The sequence below is a fragment of the Nycticebus coucang genome, chromosome 4, assembly GCF_027406575.1.
Source record: "Nycticebus coucang isolate mNycCou1 chromosome 4, mNycCou1.pri, whole genome shotgun sequence".
NCBI classification, from domain to species: domain Eukaryota; kingdom Metazoa; phylum Chordata; class Mammalia; order Primates; family Lorisidae; genus Nycticebus; species Nycticebus coucang.
In genome coordinates this window covers 140271860-140295590 of record NC_069783.1, presented here as the reverse complement: position 1 = coordinate 140295590, position 23731 = coordinate 140271860, and the positions used below count along the sequence as shown (strand labels likewise).

The following is a 23731-nucleotide window of genomic DNA, read 5'->3' as shown; positions in this document are numbered from 1 at the left end:
TTGCCTCAGCCTCCCAAGTAGCTGGGACTATAGGTGCCTGCCACAACACCCAGCTTTTTTTTGTTGTTGTTGTAGTTCTCATTGTTTGGCAGGCTCAGGCCAGGTTTGAACCCACCAGCCCCAGCGTACATCGCCGGTGTCCTAGCCACTGAGCTACAAGCGCTGAGCCACAAAGTTAATTTTATAGAAGAGAGAGTCTTATGCTTCATTTGATTCGATTGTTTGAGGAATCATGGGTCTTGGCAAAGACTAGGAGTGTTGTCTTGCCATTGTGACAAGAATTGGAATGTCTATGTGATAGGGAACTTGCAGTGTCCCCAGAACATGGGGGCCAGTATTTGGCTTCATTAGAGGACTATAGGTATAGAAATGAAGTATAGAAGATTGGAATGGGTGAACTCCATGTGTGCTCAGGGAGGTGGTTTTTTTTTTTTTTTTTTTTTGTAGAGACAGAGTCCCACTTTATGGCCCTCGGTAGAGTGCCGTGGCCTCACACAGCTCACAGCAACCTCCAACTCCTGGGGCTTAAGCGATTCTCTTGCCTCAGCCTCCCGAGTAGCTGGGACTACAGGCGCCCGCCACAACGCCCAGCTATTCTTTGTTGCAGTTTGGCCGGGGCCGGGCTTGAACCCGCCACCCTTGGCATATGGGGCCGGCGCCTTACCGACTGAGCCACAGGCGCCGCCCATGGGAGGTGGTTTTTTGAGAATAAATTCTCACCAACTTTTATAAGAAGGCAAGATAGAAAATAAACTGAAGAGAGAACTCCTTCATATCAAAGGTTCCAGTTTGGGGGTTGCATTATGTTTTGTTTTTTTTTTCTTTACCATAGAATGTGCCTGTGGTTCTAGTTTTGCACGTTTTGGGGAGACTTCTGGTTCATTTAGTTTCCCCCTCTTTTTATGTCTTCAGATTCTTCTTTGTCAAATACTTCAGGAGCAGAGAGTTTATCTGTTCAGCCGCAGAAGCTTTTGATCTTGGATGCGCGCTCCTATGCAGCAGCTGTGGCGAACCGAGCCAAAGGAGGTGGCTGCGAGTGCCCAGGTGAGGGGGATGGTGCTTTGTCCCTCGTGCTTTGTCCTTGAGAGTCTAGCCCTAGCCAGTGCCCAGCTGAGACTTAGTTCTCTGTTTGAAATGAGTGGCAAGCCATATTCCTTATCTTGTCTTAACAGGATTTTTAATACTGTATGCTTGTTTCTGGGGAGAAATGGAAGAGGAGGTGCGGTGAAGCCACGTAACTTTCCTTTCCTGTGCCAACTCTTAGGTGATAAGGAAAGTAGATCCTCTTCCACAATAAGGCTTGTTCATGTTCGGAAGCTGCTGCTTTAGTGGGCTTAATTTCTCAGCCTTCTAAAAGCTTTTTGTTGCCTTTGACGAAGGGTATGCTCTTCCTTCGTATCCTAGCAAACTCCTCACACAGCCTCGACTCAAAAAACCTGGGGTGGAAATTGAAGCAATAAATACAGAACAGTAAGGTGCCTGTGTTCCAACTTGTAGCACTCTTATTGGAGTGACAGCTTTCTTCAAGGACGGAATCCTCTCCCCCTACCCTGGGCTAGCTGTGTGCAGATAGTATAGGCAAAGGCACCAGGCTGCTTATTCAGATGTGATCTAAGCTGGAAATTGAAAGCATCTATACCAAGGCGAAATTCCAATACATAAAGGAATTGTTCTGCTGGGTTTTTTTCAAAGAGATTCCAGAGCCACAAGTTAGATGAGGCCCAAGAAATAAACATGGATAAGTTAGAAGTTTATAGGTCTTTCTTTTTAAAAATGAGTTTTTATTTTATGTCAGTATCTTCTTTACAGATCTAACCTTTCTTTTTCACCCTTTTCAAAAAGATGGCTAAAATTCAAAAGCACTATTTTCCTCTTATAATAAAGCACTGGGGTAACAGTCAAGTGTCAAAACATTGTAGTTTCATTAGCAGCTGCAATGGGTATGTTTTATAGCCAGTTTGGTGCTTTTAATTTGGCCATGTGGGCCTTAAATTCAACATATTTATTTGTGTTCTCTTCATTGTTCTTTCCAGAATATTACCCGAACTGTGAAGTTGTATTTATGGGGATGGCAAACATTCATTCTATTCGGAGAAGTTTTCAGTCTTTACGGTTGCTATGTACTCAGATGCCAGATCCAGGAAAGTAAGACCTTGACCTTGGCTTTCATTTTTCACTACTCCTCAGAAAATGATTTTTGGACGTGCCTTTCCTTCTATTTCTTGGTAAACTTCAGTTACACTTTCAGTCTGTGTATCTCCTTCCTGAGTCAGAAGGATGATAGCACAGAGGAAGAGCTGGGAGAAAAATCTCACCCTTTGAAAACTTTGAACAAATTTCAGCCCTTAAAACAGAAGTGTTGCCTTCTTGTTTTTTGTGGGACCTCTCCCTTCCCTTCCACATTGCTTTCAGCCCAAAGTAATTTATTCTGTAGTGATACTTTCCTGGTATGAACTGAATGCTTTACCGTGAAGATTGAGAATATATTCATCATGTTTGAAAAGGGTTAAACTAGTCATTAGGTCAGTCCATGTTACATCTGTCCCCAGTTTCTAAATTGATCTCTCTTATTTACTCCAAACATCATCATGATTTTTATTGCTTATTAAAAATGAATGGCTGGTATTTGCAGTGAGGAAGGTGAAATAATACCTCCTCCAAGGGTACTATTTGAATACAAGATAAATTAGTAGTAATACTCTTGAAAACACATACTGACCAATAAATATTTAAAACCCCCTGTTTTGCTTTTTTGGGAAGCCAGAGATACAATGCTAGGGAAGACAGGATTTCTCTTTTCTAGTGTTTGTTCTGGAGCCTATAGTTGTTTCCCTGGGTCCTGTGCTATAAATCTCATGATCAAATCAAGTTTTGCTGCAGTCTTTATTTATCAAATCAGATGCTGCTTGAACCACTTGAACTGACTTCCAGTAGCAAATGATTAAATTTATCATAGTTGCAATCAGCCCAGAGGATGAAGCAGTGTCCTTTGGGAAAAGCCTGACTGAAGAAATGAGCTTGCTGCTTTCCTTTGGGGACAGCCACTTTTATCTGCTGCACAGTTCCAGGACCCGGCTAGCAGCACTCGTTCCCCTAAGGTGGTGTGTGGAAGGAGTCTGGCTGAGGACCCAGGAGATCTGCCATAAACTGACTATGTGACGTTGGCCAAGTGGCTCAATTACTGTGGGTCTCAGTTTTCTTGTCTATAAAATGAAGAGGATATGATCAACATTACATGATCTCTAATACCTTCCATATATTAAAATTCTTTCTTAAGCTGTTTTTAAAACTCAAGAGTCGAAGGTATAATTAGCCCTAATCTGGTCTGCATTAGTATCTGGGGGATTTTATTAAAGAAGGAGGTAATGCTTTTATGTATTTGGCAGCAAATCATAATGCAGTATTAATGTCTTCCTTGTAGATTAAAACAGCTGTGGTAGTGATAGGACATCTGTGAAGCCCCAGGCCCGTGTTTTGGGCTGTGGAGGGATAATGTGCTTCTACTTCAGTTGGAGAGTAGGACATGGGAGTTTGGGGTCTCCTAGCTGGCAGAGTTTAGAGTACAGTTTCTCTGTTAGGCATGGACAGCATCACCTGGTATTGAATAGTGTTTTAGTCTGGTTCAAGAGAACCTCACACTGATTCTCTTGTTTATTATTTCTCCAGGGACTAGGAGGTAATTTAGTATTTGTTCCCTTAAGCTTTATCTTTCAGTTTCTTTCAGGATGTGAGGACTGCGAATAAATAATTGATCCATCAGGGGAAAAAAAATGTTTTTCAGGTACCTATTAGAAGGTAGAAAGTCTTGAGGTTGAATTTTAACTCACAAAAGACTTAGAATTCATTAAACAGTAGGACTCTTTACTGTATGCTAGGCACTGTGCTAGAGTCCAGTTGTGACTGAGATAACAGTGTTAGCTCTTTGAGGAGTCACAGTCTATTGGTAGACCTAATCTATATGAAACCAGTGCATACGCACCACATTCTGTTGTCAGTTTGTCTGGCAAGTCCCCCCTTCTTATATTATTCCAGAAATTCATAATCTATCCCTAATGTTTAGTAGGCCTTTATAGCTTTCTTAAAGAGTCTAGAGTCCCCTGGCAGAAGCATTTATTCCTTCCTTATAGTCAGTGTTTGAAGGGCTAGATTGTGGTCTTAACTACAAACTTGGTCTCACATGGGAAAAATAGAACTCTTTCTTAGGGATTAGGAGGGGTGGGGGAAAGCACAGGAAACAAAATGTCAACATGATTTAAAACAAACAATTGTGATCAGTTTGTGATTGCTCATAAGGGGCAATTCTTGCTATCTGATACTCCTGAAAGGCTTTTCATAAAAAGATTCCTCTAGATCCCTGCTGAATCTGGTCTGTGTTAAGCCTGGCAGTACTTGGGGCATTGGTGGTACTGATCTGCATAAGTCTTAATCATTAGATTGGGCCTGTCCAGTTTTAGTCAAGACTTGAACAGTGGGGAGTGTTAGGGTCTGGGAAATAAGTGATATTGTCTGTACCATTCTTGCATATGACATACAGCTTTTATCTTAATTATATACATATTTATATTTAAGTTTGTGTTTTTGAGTTTGTTGGGTGGAGTTGCTGATCATTCAGTACAAATATTTTCTGTTTTACATCTCAGAAATGGCTACATTTCCTTTAGAACATTCTAGAACTACTTTTCTTATACTTACCATGGACTGAAAATATTAAATATTAATTTTCTTTAGGAGATCATCCATACAGATTTTGGAACAAAAGGTGGTCCTTTTAATCACAGCGTCTATTTTTTTTTATTTAGTAGTGTCTGTTAAGGAGAATTTATCTTTTTTTAAGAGACAGGTCTTGAGCTGTTGCCCAGGCTGGAATCCAGGGTATAGTGGCAGTCATAGCTCACTGTGAAATCCTGAGCTCAGGGGATCCTCTTGCTTCAGCCTCCTAAGTAGATTAAGACTATAGGCACACACCAGCAAATTTTTTTTGTAGAAATGAGGTCTTACCTTATTGTCCAGGCTGTTCTCAAGCTCCTGGCCTCAAGGGATCCTCCCGCCTCAGCCTTCCAAAGTGCTGGGATGACAAGCATGTGCCGCTGTGCCTAACCTATAGAGTCTATTTCTGAGGCCCTCCTCTGTTGTATAGTAGGGCTTGGGTCTCATCCATGGATATGCTTTGAAAACACAAAGATTTTTCTGTTTGTTTTGACAAAGTTATATTTGGAGAGAGAAATCTTTAGGAATTGCTTGTTAATTTGACAGGCATCGGGCATAATGGAATAAGTTATAAACATCAGTATTTCCTTTTCTCCTCCTATTTTTGTAGTTGGCTCTCAGCTCTTGAGAGCACGAAATGGCTCCATCACCTGTCTGTGCTTCTGAAATCAGCACTTCTAGTGGTGCATGCTGTGGATCGTGATCAGCGACCGGTGCTAGTGCACTGTTCAGATGGCTGGGACCGCACCCCTCAAATTGTGGCATTGGCTAAGCTTTTGCTGGACCCTTATTACCGAACCATAGAGGTAAGCACATCCAAAGAACAAGGGTTGGTACTTCAGGATGAGTGGGAGAAAGGTCTCTGGGGGTTTATGATCAGGTCTAAAGAAAATGAAATTTCTGCATTTTTAATTATTGTTTCTTTACATTGAGCTAAATTGTGGTGGTGCCACAAGTTCTTGTTCCTTGTAAAATGGTGTATATTGTGGGTAACAGGTACTTAAGAATGTAGACATACTTTCTTTTGCAGCCTACTTGGGAAAGTTATAGCTACTCCAGAAAAATGGGGCTTCTATAAAAGAATCTTGGCATGCTTATTATGATAGAGATCTTGATATTACCACAGAGCATCTGTGGAGAGGAGACCTACCTAAAGATACAAGAGAACCTGTAAAGTGCCCTAAAATATGTGTGAATATTAGTAAAAATCTGAGATAAGGAAGACTTTGAAGGCAGAAATTTTAAAATAAAAGAGAAATTTAGAAAAATAAGTGTAGCTTTTATATAGTGAATGCAGGAGGCTAAAGATATAAACAGACTCAAGAAAGGTTTAGATAAATGCATGGTTAGTACCCTTTCAATGACTATGGAATAGAGATGAAGAAATTGAGAACTTTCCCTAAGCACATGTCCCATCCAGGAAAGAGCCTTTGGCTGAGGGCCTGGGCTAGATGAGCTTACTAGAAGGAAGACTGTTAAAGGGGATTGCTGTCTGTGACATCAGGCTCAGGACTGTCACAATCTGGACAGTACAGCACAAATAGTCTTTCCTGGGTGCTTCCCTGCAGGGTTTCCAGGTCCTCGTGGAGATGGAGTGGCTGGATTTTGGCCATAAATTTGCTGACCGGTGTGGTCATGGGGAGAACTCGGATGACCTGAATGAGCGTTGCCCAGTGTTTCTGCAGTGGCTTGACTGTGTTCATCAGCTTCAGAGGCAATTTCCTTGCTCTTTTGAGTTCAATGAAGCATTCCTTGTGAGTTTGGGTTTGTGATTCTTCATTTCAGAGACTGTCTCAATTTGAGGAGGTGTCATTACACGTATTAGTGGGCCAGTTTGCACATGAAACTATGTGACCTTTTTAGAGTTTAATAGAGGGATGATTTTTTTCCTTCCATATTTATTAAAGAAATAAACATTGGCTGAGTGTGGTGGCTCATGCCTGTAATCCTAGCACTCTGGGAGGCTGAGGCTGGTGGATCGGCTGAGCTCAGGAGTTCGAGACCAGCCTGACCAAAGCGAGACCGCATTTCTACTGAAAGTAGAAAAATTATCCAGGCATGGTGGCAGGCACCTGTAGTCCCAGCTACTTGGGAGGCTGAGATAAGTGGATTGCTTGAGCCCAAGAGTTTGAGGTTACTGTGAGCTATGATGCCACGGCATTCTACTCAGGGTGACAGAGTGAGACTATCTCAAAAAAAAAAAAAAAGAAGAGGAAAGAAGAAAAACTTTAAAACAGGCATTTGTTTACTCAGTGAATCCAGAGTTAGGTTGTATAAAGTTCTTTAGTTTTAAGTTTAGCTTTTAAAAGGGATGATAGAAAACTTAAATAGCAGTTAGAAGCAATCAGAATGTCCCATGTTCCCTCCATCTGCCAACTCCCCTTTATGTCTGTACCATGTGCTGTGCCCTCTCCTGTGACAGAGGATGCACCTGATTCTTGCCTTCTTCCAGCCCTCTGTTCATGTGTACATCAGCTCCCTTTCTCACCTGCTCAGCTGACCAGCCCCTGCTATCTCCTCTCTGTCTTCTGTGTCAGCATGTTTCCCTCTCTCCCAAGATTGTGGCCATCAGCATATGAGGTGGGACGATTAAGTTCATGAACTAATCCCAGAAAAAGTACTGTGTACCTCATTGCTGAATATCACTACGGTCACCTTCAAAGTACTCCCTTTGGGAAGCTAGACACTGATGCCAGTATCTAGTCCACTTTTCAAAGCAATTTTGGACCTTTTTCTAGAATGTCCATCATAGCTGTCATCATATGAGGTCTGACAGTTAAATTCATGAACTCATCCTAGAAAAAATGCTACATACCTCTCTGCCATATATCACAACAGTCACCAGATGGCCAAGGGGAGCACCTCAAAGGTGACTGTAGTGATTGATAGTCAATGATATTCAGCACTGAGGGTATGTAGCACTTTTTCTGGGATGAGTTGGTGAGCTTAATTGTCTGACCTCATACAAAAGTGGTGTAGTGTCTCTAGTACCCTTCCTTGGTCCTATGTTCCTCTCTAGCCTACCATTGCATTTCTCAGTTCCGCTTTACAGCAGAGCTCCTCAAATCTGTCACCCTTGCTATCTCAGATTCTTCCCTTTCCATGTTCTTAAACCCATTACGATCAGGCATTTACCCTGCCACTTTACCAAAGCTGCTCTTGTTAAGATGACCAGCAACCTTCCTGTTGCTAATGCAGGGATCAGTTCTTAGGCTTCATCTCTCATCTGTCATCACCATATGGCACAGTTTAACACTTCTTTCTTGAAATGCTCTCTTCGGTTACCTTCTAACACTTCCTTGTTCTTACTTCTCCTCTTACCTTAGTGGCTGTTCCTTTCTGTCTCCTTTGTTGATTCGTCCTAATCTCAGTTCTGAGTGTCAGAATGCCCAACAGCTCAGCCTCCAGGCTGCTTCTCATCTACACCCTTCTCAGCCGGTCCAGTGGCTTTAATTGCCATCTCTATGCTGAGGAGTCCTACACCTTCAGCTCAGACCTTTTCACTTAACTGCAGCCTCAGTATCTCCACTTGGATGTCTTAATGTTATTTCAGACTTAATCAGTTCAAAACTTAATTCTTGATTTTTCTATCTCCCTACCTTAAAACCTAATCTTCTAGAAGTTTCCATTTCACCACACAGCTCCTTCATCCTTCTAGTCATTTAGGACAATAAAGCTTTTTGCCATCCTCAACTCTCTTTTATACTCTACATTGTTTGTCAGATTCTGCAGGTCTGCTTTCAAAATATATCTAAACCCTGATTACTTACTGCCACTTCTCCAGATGCCACACTGGTCTAGCCACTATCTCCTGTCCTAATTTGACAACCCAGCACAGAGTTTTCTCCTAAAATATAAGATAGACAGTGTCATTCCTCTGCCCCAAAACCTCTAGTGGCTTTACATTTCACACAGAGTAAGAGCCAAAGTTTTTACCATGGCCTTCGGGGCCCTCCTAAAGTTACTCATCTAGGCTTTCTCCTGGTGCAGCCTCTGTGTTGATACTTAAAAATCACAAGCATGTGTGCCTGCGGTTGCCTCTTCTGGAGCACTGTCCCTCCATACCCATATGCCTGTTCCCATTTTCATCAGGTCCCAGCGGTAAGGCCTTCCCTTTCCATACTGCTCCACACCTGTTCCTCTCACCCTGCCTCATTGTACACAACAGTGCTGGTTACCCTTTACCTACAACTAGAGCAAACTCTGTCAAGGCAGAAGCATTGGCTGATTTTTGCTGCCTGGCCAGCACCATAGTCATGTCTGGGGAGTGTGAAATCCTCAGTGATGATTTGTTGAATGAACAAGTAGTTTTGCAAGTGTACTTTCCACTCAGACTTGAGTTGTACCCAGACCTGCTCCTGTACCCAGTTCATATGCTCTGTTGCTTGTGAGAGTGGCTGTTAACTCAGAATCTCAGAGACTGTTCATCAGGGAAGCTAAGAGGAGTGAGAGTGCCAACAATCTTGAGTCAGGAGTGATGGTGGTTAAAGTCAGGCCCTGGAATTGGTATGAGGAGAAGGCTATTGCATGGCTTGTTGGGGTCCCCCAGCAGAGTGAGCTAAAGCATTCTTGGGGATGTCGGGATAGGGTCAGAGAATGCATGTCCTATTGCTTAATTTTTGCCTCATTGGACTTCCATAGGTGAAACTGGTGCAGCATACCTATTCTTGCCTCTTTGGAACATTCCTGTGCAATAACGCTAAGGAGAGAGGGGAAAAGCATACACAGGAACGGACGTGCTCTGTGTGGTCACTTCTTCGAGCAGGGAACAAGGCTTTCAAAAACCTACTGTATTCCTCTCAGTCAGAAGCCGTATGTATTTTTTAGCCTTTCCTTTGTGATCAGCAGAAGGAATTTGGGGGTGGGGGGCGTATGGGAGCCTTTCAAGTAGTGATTACTTTTATGACAGCGTCTGTGCTATCTCTGGGTAGGCTGGTGCCATTTCCCCCCTACCATTCTGTCCTAAGAAAGCCTGCTTCCTGGTGATCCTTGATCTTCGTCTGACTGCTCTCTGCTCAGGGTTGTTTGGTTGAACATACACCTCTACTTTGCCACCTTAAACCTGAGATTTTCTGGCACCCCTGCTAGAGCTTATTTGTAGCATGTTCTATCTAATGGGTAGAAGAGGCAGCTGTTTCTTGGATGCCACCGATAGCTCAAAAGGTGCTGCCACCAGGCTCTCCCTGTGTCAACAAACAGTGGTATCCACTGCCGCTTCTGCCTCTAGAGAGCAGGAAACTGTGTGTGACATTGGTATGTGTGTTTTTGTGAGTCTCTGCTCACATGGAGACTTTGTTCCCCAAAGGAGTACCTTCCATTAATCAGAGAAAAAGAGGCACGTACATCTGTGTGAAGACATGATAATGTTCCCTTTGTCAGCATGCATCTTAAACCCTAAAGAAGTCAAAAGGAGGCTAATTAGAGGTTTTGTTACTTTGCTGGACTATTAATATACTTCTCACTACATTTAAGTCATCCAGAAAAGGGAAGAAGCTAACTGCTTTTCTCCCCTTTACTGTGTTGGCTGGGGAAATAGCAGTACAGGAAGAAAATTCCCTCCTTTTCATGTGACTAATTTAAATTGGCCTATAAAACAGGTTTGACAGTGTCTACTGAAGCCAAGCTTTTGTACCAGAGAAATAGATAATCACCGTCTACCGGAATGACTCTCTTATGCAGTAAAAGCAACAAATCAAGCTCCTAAAAGTCATTCATACAATGAAGGTGACACGAAAAATAGTTAACATGAAAGGAGTCTTTAAAAAATCCTTTAGATATTCATACCCACCAGGGGCTCTAGGTGGACAATGTTGCCATGTGTTGTCTCAAGGTATTGGTATTGGTCTTTTTGGGAAATATAGCCACTGATGCTGCCCCTTTTGGAGACCCTGCTAGCCCTGTTGGGTATTCAGCTGGGTGCCTATTCTTGATCCTCATTCCAGACATTTCTAGAAGACTTATCGGGACATTTTAAACCCTTGTTCTCCCCTCTCTCTTCAGGTGCTGTACCCTGTCTGCCATGTGCGTAACCTGATGCTGTGGAGTGCTGTGTACCTGCCCTGCCCATCCCCGTCCACCCCTGTGGATGACAGCTGTGCACCATACCCAGCCCCAGGCACCAGCCCTGATGATACCCCCCTTAGCCGGTGAGCCCAGGCATGGTCAGAGATCGTGCCGTGATCTAACTCTGCAGCATCTTTCTTAGATCTCCGTAGCTTTAGGGGGATGTTATAATGATTTCTGACCTATGAAGCTGTGAAGTGAGCTAGGCCCTGTTGTTCTTTATTCTTTTACACATACTGAGCAGTTTCCCAGTGATGGAGCAAATTCTTTAGGTTTTCCTTGAGTCCCCAGTTTTTGTTTCACCTTCTGCCCTGTGCTGCTGCTTCCTTGCCATGAGTTAGTCATCTGAGACTTAAAGGGCAAATGTAGTCAGATGATAGAAAATTTGGCTTTGCCACTTCTGACTTAGCTTTATTAAATTCAGACTAATAGATAATACATTAATTTAAAATATTGTAATACGAAAAAATCAACAATGCTACTTTGCCATAAGCTGAGAAATAGCAGCATCACTTATTTGTATGTGTGGGTATGGGGCGGGGAAAGTGTGAGGAAATCTGCAGATACGAGGACTCTGGAGCCTTGCTGCTCCAACAGTCTGAGCTTCCCTCCAGAGATGTCACAGTTCCTTAAGTAGCTGTAATGGGCCCAATTAAGAAGCAACAGCTTGTTAAAAGCTATCATCTCCTACTTCCTCTGAATAGTCTGTGAGATTCTCATTTCACTCAAACTCCTTTCTTTTAGGCTACCAAAGACTAGATCATTTGACAATCTGACCACAGCCTCTGACAACACGGTGCCTCTGGCCAGCCGGCGTAGCAGCGACCCCAGCCTGAACGAGAAGTGGCAGGAGCACCGGCGCTCGCTAGAACTGAGCAGCCTGGCTGGTCCCGGAGAGGAGCCTCTTGCTGCTGACAGCCTGGGAAAGCCTACCAGAGTGCTGGCGGGTGCTGAGCTGTCTGTTGCAGCTGGAGTGGCTGAGGGGCAGATGGAGAATATTTTGCAAGAAGCCACCAAAGAGGATAGTGGAGTAGAGGAGCCTCACAGAGGGGACAGTGAGATGCAGGAAGTCACAGAGGACACTCTCTTAACAGAAGAGAATGGAGGGCAGACACCTGAGGGCTCAGCAATGGGATTTCATCAGGACCCCGAACTGAGTGATGCCGCTCTGAGGAATGAACCAAGCACAGGCCTATCTCTGTTCCCACAGTGTGCTCCTGAGCAGCAGGGTGGGTACAGTGTTCTCCCCGGTTCTCTCCAGGCCCCACCCAGGGAAGAGAATTCCCAGGAGGTCCCTGTAGAGCAGCCTCGAACAGGAGAGACTGCAGAGGAAAGGGAGGAAACAGTCCTTCCAGTCCTAACAGATGCAAAAGTTGGCTATGATACCTCTCAGTCACATTCTCTGCTACCTTCTCAAGTCCCATTTGAGACCAGAGGACCAAACCTGGACAGTTCCATGGACATGTTAATGGATGATAAAGTGAAGTCAGAAAGTGGGCCCCAAGGCCACCATATACCTTGCCTGGTGAACAGTGGTGGGTTCAGTGGCAAGGATGTGCTTCCCCAAACTGTGGAACCCAGGCCTTTGGAGAGGAGCCTGGTAGAGAGGCCCCAAGTGGTGGGATCTGTGGTGCACAGGACTTCCCTTGGCAGTACCTTCAATCCAACACGTTCCCCTCGTGCCTTGCCTTTAGCTGAATGTAAAGAGGGACTTGTGTGCAACGGTGCCCTGGAGACTGAAAATAAGGCCTCAGAACAGCCCCCAAGGCTTAGCACTCTCCAGAAATACTCTGCACCCAATGGGCACTGTGCCAGTGGGGAGGTAGCTAGGAACAAGGACTCACTGAGCTGCCAGCTGTCTGCTACAAGTTGTAGCTCAAGGAACTTGCACCACAAGTGGCTACACAGCCACTCTGGAAGACCGTCTGCAACCAGCAGCCCTGACCAGCCTTCCCGCAGCCACTTGGATGATGATGGCATGACTGTGTACACAGACATGATCCAGCAGCGCCTGCGTCAGATTGAGTCAGGCCACCAGCAGGAAGTGGAAACTTTGAAGAAACAAGTTCAGGAGCTGAAGAATCACCTGGAGAGCCAGTACCTGACCAGCTCCCTACGCTTCAATGGGGACTTTGGTGATGAAGTGGTGAGTGGCCCAAGGTTCCTCCATAGCTGTCCAAGGAGATGGGGCACACTGAGGGGGGCACCCATTGCGCTCCGTGCATGGTGATTGGTACAGATTTCTAAAAGGATCGGAATAGTCCAGAGCAGTCTTGTTCAGAGAGGCTGGATATTAGCCTCAGCCATGTCAGTGGCAGCTTGCCTCTTCTTTTTGTTTTGCTTACTACTTTCTGCAGATATCCTGCAGGAAGAGAGTTAGCACATACTTTATAGTTGACCGAATCTTTTCACGTCTTCAGAAAGGCTTGAACTCCTGGTCAGAATGACATTAGTAGGGCAACACCAAATACTCCTGTCAAATTGTAGTACTCATCCTACCTTAGTAGCTAGTAAAAGTATTAGCCCTTCCAGACGTGGGCTGTAACTTTGAAGGTTTAATTTGTTTATTTGTTTGTTTTTAAAGAGACACAGGTCTCACTGCATTGCTTAGCCTGGCCTCGAACTCCTGGCCTCAAGTGATCCTCCCACTTTGGCCTCCCAGAGTGCTGGGATTGTAGACAAAAGTCATCACTCCCAGCATGGTTTAGTTCTCTTTAAACAGATATGGCACCATCCATGTGGCAGTTGTTGACATTAGAACTAGAGAGAAGGGATTGGTTTCTAACAGTGTTGAGTTAGCCCTTATGGGGCTCAGTGGCTACAAAAGAGGGTATCAGAGGGGATGTTCTCAGGGAGGTGCTGCCTTCTCTGGGCGGGTCTGACTCAGCAGGCTCAAGTGTAAGTGTGAGCTTGGCTCTGAAATGGTCAGCGTACATTAAAGGCGGGCACATCCAATGACTTTCAATTCAAAGTGACTTGTTGGCTTTTCCTTCTTGCTAGTGATGGTTTTTCATGTTCCCAAAGAGTCCTCTGAGAAAGGAGGCCATGTCCAAAGCACTCAGCTTTAACTAAATGACAGGGTTTGATTGACAGCCCTACTGGAGCAGCTGATACTGTAGAGTTCCCATTCCACGTTGGTCACTTCTTGCTTGTTTTCTAGAACCCTAAAGCCTATCTTTCTACTCCAGTGTCACTACATACAGTCACTGTATACAACCTGTATATCCCTCTCCCAGCTAAGCCCAGCCCCATCTCTGCACCTGTCCAACCCAGTTCTTCATGACTGATGCACCTGCAGGCTCAGCAGCTCTACCACTCAGGCCCACCCAGAGTCTTCAGTGTTCCCTCCTTTCCCAAACCCTTTCTTTTGGGAGGAGACCAGGTTCATTCCGTTCAGCTGTGTTTGTTTGCCAACAGACCTCAATCCCCGACTCGGAAAGCAATCTGGATCAGAACTGTTTGTCTCGCTGCAGCACAGAGATTTTCTCTGAAGCCAGCTGGGAACAGGTGGATAAACAGGACACAGAGGTACAGGCTTAGCCCCTGCTCTGAGTGCCATCTATACAACTATTTTGTGGTTCTTCTCCAACTCCATCCCTACCCATGTCCCTGGCCAAGGAAGAACCTCATAGCATAGTTAGCTTTGAGCCACTGGCATCTTCTAAGTTCCTGTGAACCCACGTCAAACTTAGAATTTCTGAGCCAGGGAGACTGACCGAGCTGGTCCTCCCTCTTCATTGCTTCTATGAACTGAAACCTTGCCAGCTCTCACAGGAACCCAGGGTGCTGCTGCCTGCCATTTCATCTCAGGGGAGATGGAATCCCCTCCAGGGAAACAATTTGAACGCCTTTCTTGTACTGTTGACATCAAATCTGCTAGACTAGTGCCATTGGAGCTTCTGTGGTCCTTGTGACTCTTGCTGGCCCAGCATAGCTCTGATGGCTCTAGCTGTATGGCTCATCTCCTGTCACTAACCTGGTCTCTCATGTTTTGCAGATGACCCGTTGGCTTCCTGACCACCTGGCTGCCCACTGCTATGCGTGTGACAGTGCCTTCTGGCTCGCCAGTAGGAAGCACCACTGCAGGTGCGTTGGGGGGTGCGGTAGGGTGGGTTGGGTGTGGAGGCTAATGTCTGGCCCACAGAGCCTGCAAGTGGAGAGCTGTGGGCATCTGGCTGGCAGTGTTCTGTCTAGCAGACCCGTAGAGTCTCATCTTCTGTGTTTTTCAGAACTGTGTTTGGTGTCTTTGTTCTAATTCGGAATGATGACTATTAAATTTTGAAATGTGCAAAAGATAGCCTTTGTTGTTTTATTTCCCAGATTAGTATAACAGCCACCACTGAAACCACCATTTCTTTATTCTCAGTATAAAATTTTTTCCTATTTAACATGGCTGCCATGAGCAAAAATAGTTCTGTTCTAGGCAGGGAACTTCATTTTCCTAATGCTTCCCTGCTCCTTGACTCCAAACTAGTCCTCCCTTGTGCCACAAGTAGAAGCTCTAAGTGGGGGTAGCAAGAGGGAGAGGTAAGGATAGTCTTCCAATCTTTAAGGCTCCTGATTTCTTTCTCTTGCTGGGTAGGAGTAGTGAGTTACTAGAGATGCTTTGCCCCAGCTGAGATGGTAGCTACCTGGTGGATGCTCAGTGTTCTTGGGATAAGAAGTTTATCTGAGTTGTGCCGTGGGTCACCCACGTGGGTGAACCTGGGTTGAAAATGGAACAACAACTTTGCCTAGTAATGGTGCTTTAGGACATACACCATATCTCCACACCCTTCACCCCACACCCAAATGCCTTTGGTTGGCTTCTCCTCTGAGCTCTTTTTCCCCTCCTTGCAGGGACACTGACCGTGTTGATCAAACGTGGTGAGCATTTGCAACAACCTGTCTGTGATGTCTGCACATCTACAGTAACTTCACACTAACACTGTCATTCCCCTTTCTCTGCACTCATGGGGTGAAACCTTGGGGTTAGGGTATATAAGCAGGCAGGTAGGTTTGGGGGGTCCAAAGCAGTTGATTGAGGAAACCATTAAGAGTGAGTCAGGCAGCTGGGCGTTGTGGCAGGCTCCTGCAGTCCCAGCTACTTGGGAGGCTGAGGCAAGAGAATTGCTCAAGCTCAAGAGTTTGAAGTTGCTGTGAGCTATGACGTCACGGCACTCAACCCAGGGTGACAGCTTGAGACTCTGTCTCAAAAAAAAAAAAAAAAAGAGCCTGCAGTATACACAGGTCGGCCAGGCCATCTTGCTTGTGACAAAAAGTGGTGTTTCAGCAGAGGCTGGTCTTGTATGGGAGTCAGTTGGGTTGTCACAGCTATTTCTTTTGGATTAGTAATTCATTAAAGTGTCCAGAATGATACTAGTAACATCCAGGTCAAATAGTATCACTGCTCCTTTTTTTTGTTTGTTTTAAGAGACCAGGACTGAACAGAGGTGATCTTTCCTGAGAATTGCTTTAGCATGAAGATTCCACTTAGGGTCAGAAGAAGTCAGAGAAGTTTAACTAATCAAATTGATGTTAGGCTTTTGAGCTGAACTCCAGAGGGATGTTAAATAAATGTAAATATTCAGATTTTTTTCTGTGTAACCATGGTTCTTGCTGACTCATGCTTTTTAGAAGCAGAGTTATGAAGTACTTAACTACGTTCTAGAGCAGCGGTTTTCAAGCTGTGGGTCACGACCCCTTTGTAACAATGAAAATACATCCTGCATATCAGATATTTACATTACGATTTAAAACAGTAGCAAAATTACAGTTATGAAGTAGCAACAAAAATAATTTTGTGGTTGGGGGGTCACCACAACATGGGGAACTGTAGTAAAGGGTCGCGGCATTAGGAAGGTTGAGAACCACTGTTAGAAGATGAAATGTGTTTTAGTCTCTGTCCTTCCATTGCACTGTCTCGCTTTTTCCTTTTGCAATATTCTTTTGTCCCCAAATGGTCTTCAGTATTCTCTCTTTGTGCCTAAGTGGCCTTAATGCAGCAGTAGCTTTGCATTCTGAGAAATATAAATGGAAAGTTAGTGAGCGATGCTGGCTAAGGAGGAGTGTTTCCCTTTAGCTGTCTTCTCCCTAGTCTTTGGTGAGGTTGTCAGGCTCTTTGGAATTTCTTGTTCTTGGGCTCCTTGGGATTGATTTGTACTTCAGAGTCCAGGAAAAGCAAAGTGGGCAGAAACTCATCCTCTTCTAGTTCTCTTTTAATTAGCCATGATGGGCAGCTGTCTGGGGTGTATGGATCTGTGTAGCACAGATGCATCAAGAGCTAGACTTGCAGAGGAGGAGGAGTGGGAGGCCTGGGTATAGTCAAGCCTTTTGGTACAGTTGTGATTTTCCTGGGCAATGCATGGAGCAGGGGAGTGAGCTGTAATTGACTGACACCTATCTAATAAAGGGGTGTGTATGTGCCCATATGTTCATCTGTGTGCTTGTCTTTCCACCTCCCCTCTTTCACTCTGAGCATGTATCTTGGGCTGCTTGTCCCCTGGCTTTGCATGCTGCTGGCAGAGCAGTCCAAGATGGCAGCAGTCTACTCTGTGTTGCTGCTTCAAAGCCCATTCCCCAGCTGGATTGTAGTTGTTTCTCTCATCTGAAGGGCCCAAAGCCTGCTTCATTTGACTCTCAGTGAGCACAAGCTACACAGAAGCCATTGCTCAGGTGGGTGTGGCCACTGGGTTTTCCTGGATCAGGATTTACCCGGTATTGGGTCCGTTTGTTCTCACACATCTCTCTTGAGCAGCATCTTCCTGTACACTTGGAAACATAGAGTCATTGTGGCGAGGCAGCCATGGAGTAAAAGTGGCATATGATTCTGCTAGGTAGGGATGCCCTCCCTGCCCAGTTTGTTCCTGGACTAGAGAAATCAAAGTGTTTGATCTCTGAGAGGTCTCCAACACGTCCAAATCACATATAGCTAAGTCTGTCTTTTGACCTTGAGTCCCCCCACTCCATACCTGCTAGCTAAAACTAACACTATTTTGTTTCTTCTTCCCATCTCAAGGAATTGTGGGAATGTATTCTGCTCCAGTTGTTGTAACCAGAAGGTTCCAGTTCCCAGCCAGCAGCTCTTTGAACCCAGTCGAGTGTGCAAGTCTTGCTACAGCAGCCTACATCCCACCAGCTCCACCATTGACCTTGAACTGGATAAGCCCATCGCTGCCACTTCAAACTGAAGCTCAAGTGACCTGGGGTGGGCAGAGGCCAAGATGCTATTCCTCTGAGAGGCCCACACTGCCTGGGCAGACTGAGAGGCCCATGCACTTTGGAGTAGGGACATGGAACTACCTATACAGAGTGACAGAAATTTGGGATGTACCACTGGATTGTAGATTGATTTTCTTTTCCTGTCCTTCATCGCCACCCTCTACCTTTCCCATCCTCTCTGCCTTCAGAAGAAACAAAAGTCCTCTCATTGTCTTAATTTGTTTTTTTAATGGAAGACCAGAGGTTGCCAGGCCCCTTGTAACTGCCGAGCTACCTGCTATCAGGTGATGCTGAGAGTTGGCTTGGTTCTGGGTTGGGAGGAGGCTGGTCAGAGCCAGGAGTGAAGATATGAGACAATAAGCTGGGAAGAAAGACAGTGCTAACATTGTGACCATTCCTCACAATAACGGCCACATCAGGGCTGATTGGAAAACCTTTGCTGTTAGGGATGCTGAAAGTGATTGCCCCAAGAGCATGCCGGGTGCCCCTCTCCCTCCTGAGAGAGGTTGGGCCAGCCCCACCTCACAGACAAATAAATGAGACTGACACTTGAAGGGAGGAGCACAGGCCTGCCTCCCTTTAGGGAAGGAAAGCATTTGCTACTTTGAGGCCAGTGAGAGGGGCTGGGCACTAGCATGTTATCCCCTGTGGGATTCTGTTTTTAACTTGACTCAGATTGTCTGGGGCTCCCTTAAAGGGTTACCTCCCTGGACCAGGCTCTGTAGTACTTCCCACCCTCAGGCATAAAGAATGAAGACTAGCCAGAATGTAATGGCCAAGCCCAAAGCTTGCCCTGAGCCCAGGCACACCGCCTGCGTCCCCCTTCTGGGGCCTGGACCCCCACATAATCTCTCTTCCTCGGCCAGCATAGGGAAATCCAGACTCAGGGTTCCAAAAATTCCCCATTCCCAAAACAAACAAATCATGGATCTCCCCCTTAAGGGGTAGAATCAGCCTTTAGAGTTACAAGCCTCTGGAAAAGGGAGCAAGTCCCCATACAATCAGCTTCCTCCTCCTCCCTTTCTTGGAGCAGGAGGAAGGACCCAGTAGTCCTCTTTCCTGCTCCTGGCTGCCTGACTAAACATGTGTCTGGTTGCTGGCCCGCAGTGAAGGGCCACTTGGTGACTCTGCAGGGTTCCTTAGAGAAGTGACATGGTCTAGAGCAGATTTGGGGCACCTTTCCTTAGTGAGTTTTGATATGGTCCAAAAAGAGCCTTAAATCAAGAATAGTTGTGGAGGAGGTGAGCATGGAAAGGATGGAGAGGAGCTGAGGTTTGTGCTTGGTAATCTTGGTATCCATGTTTTGTGCCTGCCCTCCCTCTTGGGGAAGGGCCCTGCTTGGCTCTGTGGAAAGCTGCTAACTGGTGGCAGGGCAGATTATGGTGAGGGGTGGGGGTAAGGGCAGGGAACACCTAAGTTCTGACCCTGCTCTGTACTCTCCTGCCCCTTTAGAAGCAGTTCCCTGGCCAAGGGCAAGTTGCATCTCAGGAAGGTGGCTCCTGTGTGTGCCCAAGCATGGTTAAGGTATGGCCCAGAAGCCTTCACTGACACTGTCAGTCCAGGCAAAGCCCAGAGCATCTGAGCATGTCTCTGACTTCCAGCGGCAGCAGGTTGCTCAGAGTTTGAGTTTAGGAAAACAAGGTATAGTTCTCCACACTGTGTGGTCTGGTCATGCAGATCGGGATAAGTCGGTCTAATTGAAGATTGTGCAGTTCTTAAAGACAGGTGCCAAGAGGTTATGATACGGGTTTCTTGGGTCTGATGTACAGTGTGAATAAATGCTTGCAACTTTTAGCCCTTTTTTGATCAATGAAGCACTTTTTTATTAATATTTTCCTTTGTATGTAAAGGAGGAACCGTAACTCTCCGTAGCTGTACATATAACCCTTTTCTCCTAAAGAGGAGTCAGTCATTGCTCCTATATTTTTCATTTTTTGTCACAAGAAGTAAATACTTTAGAATTGTTAAATATATAAATAAAGCGAATAAAGTTGAGTGTTCCGCATGGTAGCATTTGCTAACACGTTCTAATTCTTTGCCCTGTGGTTTATCCCCTCTTCATCTCTTCTCCCTCTTATACAGAAGTGGTTAGAGGTGCTGCTGAACTGGCCTTTGGCAAACTACAGATTTCTTTTCTACTCTAGACCCTGACAAGGAGTCTCACCATGATTCCCAAGCACCAAAACACATTTCCTTAATTTTGCCCCAAAGATCTCCTAAGCTAAAAGAGGGCAAAATCTCAGCCATCAGCTGTTCTTCCGTATCTAAAGAATTGCACATCAATTATAAAACTACCTCTGGCCTCTGGGCCTTTTCTTTTCAGCTGCTGCTCTGATTTCAGGGCAGCCACTGCTTTGGCCTCATAATCCCAGCCCACCTCAAGAGCAGAGCCGGGTGGTGCAGCGAGGAGTGGAGGAGATGAAGGGTGGGGATCAGAAAACCCTCCTGTCTGTTGTTCTTGGATGACAGAATATGGGCGGGCAGAGAAAGAACATGGGGGCAGACACGGAATTGGATGTGATTGGGCTATTAGAGGTTTACACACAGACACACATGGAGGAACCTCTGCTTCTTAGATCTTTGACTTGCACTCCCAACCAAGCAAGGCCGTAGCATCTACTCACTTCTAGACTAGTTCTTAGCTCTTCGCTGAGGTAGATTTTCTTTCTCCTGCATCACTGTTTGGCATCCTGCTCAGCCCAGGGGTCTGTGCATGTATCATGCAGTACCCTCCTCTGCAAAGTTAGCATTGTGAGGTGCCCAGCTTTGAGGTTGTCTGCTCCAACCTCTGTGGTGAGGAGGTTGGGCCCAAAGAGTGATGTATGCAGAGCCCTCCTGAGGGCCTTAACAAGTCTTTGAAGGCAGTCTCTCTAGTGTTACTTTCTGGATGCGCCCTCTAGCTAAAGTACCTACCACTTAAAAACAGCCCAGGGGGTTCCAGTCTTAAAGGCTGTGAGCAGTCCAGCAGGTGTTTTGAGAACGACCCTGTCCTTATCCTCTAGGGGACAAGGGCACACCTCAGCTGTCTTCAGTTGACTGGGGACCCAGCCTGTGTTAAGACCAAGTTGTCCGCAACCTGCGTGCCATAGCCAGCAGTGTCTACACACAGCCACTATTGTTCTGAGGTCTAATGGTTTATCCCCCAGTGAATTAAGAGACTGGCACAGCCCAGCAAGGCTGTTGGGGACCCTAAGTGGAGAGTATCTGGGGGTAGGCAAGGAAGCTGGTGAGATAAGCACAGTGTGCATCAAAGGCAAGGAATCGCCCAGATGAAGGTGGCCGCACATGGACAAAGGCATTTCTGTGGGCAAGGCCAGCTCTCTTCAGGCTGTCACGCAGAGGAATTTGCTCTGAAGCAGTGGGGTACTAACAGTGACCTTGAGCTGCCAGCATGTCTTCATCTCAGAACTCTTACTATCCTGGCACTCCCATTATCTTCCTTCTTTTAATACTTTTGTCTCTGTAATCTTCATCCAAAAAAAATGATACTGCTGCCTTAATCGACTGAGGTTTTCTAGTGAGGATATACAGAATTATTTTTCTCTAGTAATTTTGCTAATATGCTCAGTTACTTTCCATGTTAGCAAAGAATATTTTACAATTAACGACGGTACTGTGGCAGATCTAAAAGAGAGTGAACAGAATGGTGCTAGAAGATCTGTTAACCAATCTCCAGCTATTAACAAATGTCAGAATGGGAATTGAAGGTATATGCTAGAATAAGATTATAGGCTATTGTCCTTGAGATAGCTGATAGATTTGGCTGCTTGCACTTGAGGTTAGGAGATCGCATGCGTATTGAAGTTAACTCTAGCCCTGACCTCTAATCTTTAAAGAATGAAGGTTGATTGGAAGGTGCTGTTGCAGAATTTCATTTAGCTGGTGCCAATTCAAGTGACCTGTCCCCAGGGCTGCAGCTGTTATCTATCAAATTGCGTTAGTGGAGGATAGGGCTCAAAGCAGAGTTAAAAACGGGGCCTGGGCTGTGGAGCAAAATGACTGATTTTCCATTTAGAATTTTGGGTAATGCGGGAGGAGTCCCACCTGATTAATTGCTCATTACATTTTCAAGTTGAGGTTAATGAGATCATTGACAAGATTTCTCAAGGGCATGACTAGATTTCCAACAGGCTTCTTATCAGGAGTAGGAGGTGACCTGTACATACTTGCACTGAATCCCTGTTTCTCCTGGCTACTGTAGAGTTCATCTGCTGCATGTTCTGTGAAAATAGCAGTTGCCTCTCTGCTAGAACCAGGCCTCGGTCTGGGATAGCAGGTGGTAGAGGCATGGGGGATTATGGGCAGTGGAGGGGCATCTTCTGAAATGGGAATTACAAAGTTTTTAAATGCTGCTATTGTATTTTATTTACCATTTAAGTCTTTTCTACTATATCCAAGTTCTTAGTCAACTTTTCTTACATTGCTCATAGCAGTTGCATTTGAATTGTATTTTCGGTGAAATTTGTTTTACATTGGCATTTAAAATTGGCCTTTAACTACTTCCCAACTGGTTTATAAGATTTTTCTAAAAAATGAAAACGTAACCCATGAGGCTTGGATGCTGTTTAAGAAATAAACTGTGTGTTGCTGCTGACAGTAGTGCTTGCCTATTGTAACAGCATTTATTCTGCTATGGCCTCAGTGATCATTTAAATTGAATAAATCTAATTTTCACCCACAAACAGTTGTTCAGCCCCTGGATTTGGATTGCTACTCTGGTTCTTCAGCCAGGGCTGTGATGCAGCATCTTTGGGCAAGGGTTGGAATCAGCTTATCCCCGTAGTTCAGGAGGGAGGAGCTCAGCAAGGAAGTGGATGGTAGGGGTATTTGTCTTCCAGTGGCAGAATACATGAAATCTTGATGTTTAGAGGTGGGAGGGACCTTAAACCACCTGCTTCCATTGCTTTCATACTGTTCTATGGGGCTACTTCAGGGAGGGAGTCCCCAGGCCTACTCAAATATTTATTAGACTTCTAAGTAATATCTGATACGAAGAAAAGTTTTGGTGCTTAAAATAAGTCTGAAAACCCAACCCAATTTGATCCAACCTCTCCCTTTTTCAACTGAGGAAACTAAGAGTCAGAGAGGGGCAAAGACATCAAGATTACCCAATGATTTTACAGCAAAATTTAAATAAAAAGACCTTTACTGACTCCGTCCTCCTATTGTGCTCTTTAGCTTCCAGAAGACAGCCTTTGAGTTAGCCACGCCAGAAATCTTGGAGCGGAGCTTAGTAGTTGCTACCAAAAGGCATGAGCCCTCTTCTCCCTCCTAACCATAACTGAAAGGTTATGATAGTATTACCCAATGTTTTTGTTTTCCTTTAACATTTCAAATACATAAGTGATGTTATTAAGAATCTTCTACATTCAGGGCGGCGCCTGTGGCTCAGTGAGTAGGGCGCCGGCCCCATATGCCAAGGGTGGCGGGTTTGGACCCAGCCCCAGCCAAAATGCAACAGAAAAATAGCCGGGCGTTGTGGCGGGCATCTGTAGTCCCAGCTGCTCTGGAGGTTGAGGCAAGAGAATGGCGTAAGCCCAAGAGTTAGAGGTTGCTGTGAGCCGTGTGACGCCACGGCACTCTACCCGAGGGCAGTACAGTGAGACTCTGTCTCTACAAAAAAAAAAAAAGAATCTTCTACATTCAATTCATAAAATCTTGGGTGAGGGAGAGGATTTTTGATGAATGCAAATGACTATTGTGAACTGTCTTAGCATCTAATTTATTTCTGAATTTTGTTTTGGTTGTACAATATTTGGAA

The 23731-nt window shown here is 45.2% G+C and overlaps 1 protein-coding gene across 12 annotated transcripts in view; it reads left to right on the top strand.

Annotated features, from left to right (window-relative positions):
• MTMR3 (myotubularin related protein 3) overlaps positions 1–19980 on the top strand; it is a 161935-nt gene extending 141955 nt beyond the window's left edge. For 7 of the 12 annotated variants that reach the window (XM_053587992.1, XM_053587994.1, XM_053587987.1 and 4 more), the window contains 11 exons: positions 913–1044; positions 2034–2145; positions 5318–5513; positions 6276–6461; positions 9349–9519; positions 10708–10853; positions 11515–12916; positions 14188–14298; positions 14768–14856; positions 15610–15636; positions 17768–19980. In XM_053587992.1, the coding sequence (XP_053443967.1) occupies positions 913–1044; positions 2034–2145; positions 5318–5513; positions 6276–6461; positions 9349–9519; positions 10708–10853; positions 11515–12916; positions 14188–14298; positions 14768–14856; positions 15610–15636; positions 17768–17939 (2744 nt within the window). In that variant the 3' untranslated portion in view covers positions 17940–19980. The remainder of the gene's footprint in view (positions 1–912; positions 1045–2033; positions 2146–5317; positions 5514–6275; positions 6462–9348; positions 9520–10707; positions 10854–11514; positions 12917–14187; positions 14299–14767; positions 14857–15609; positions 15637–17767) is intronic. The other 5 variants (XM_053587999.1, XM_053587997.1, XM_053587993.1 and 2 more) reach the window with 3 other exon arrangements.
• The last annotated feature ends 3751 nt before the right edge of the window (positions 19981–23731 follow it).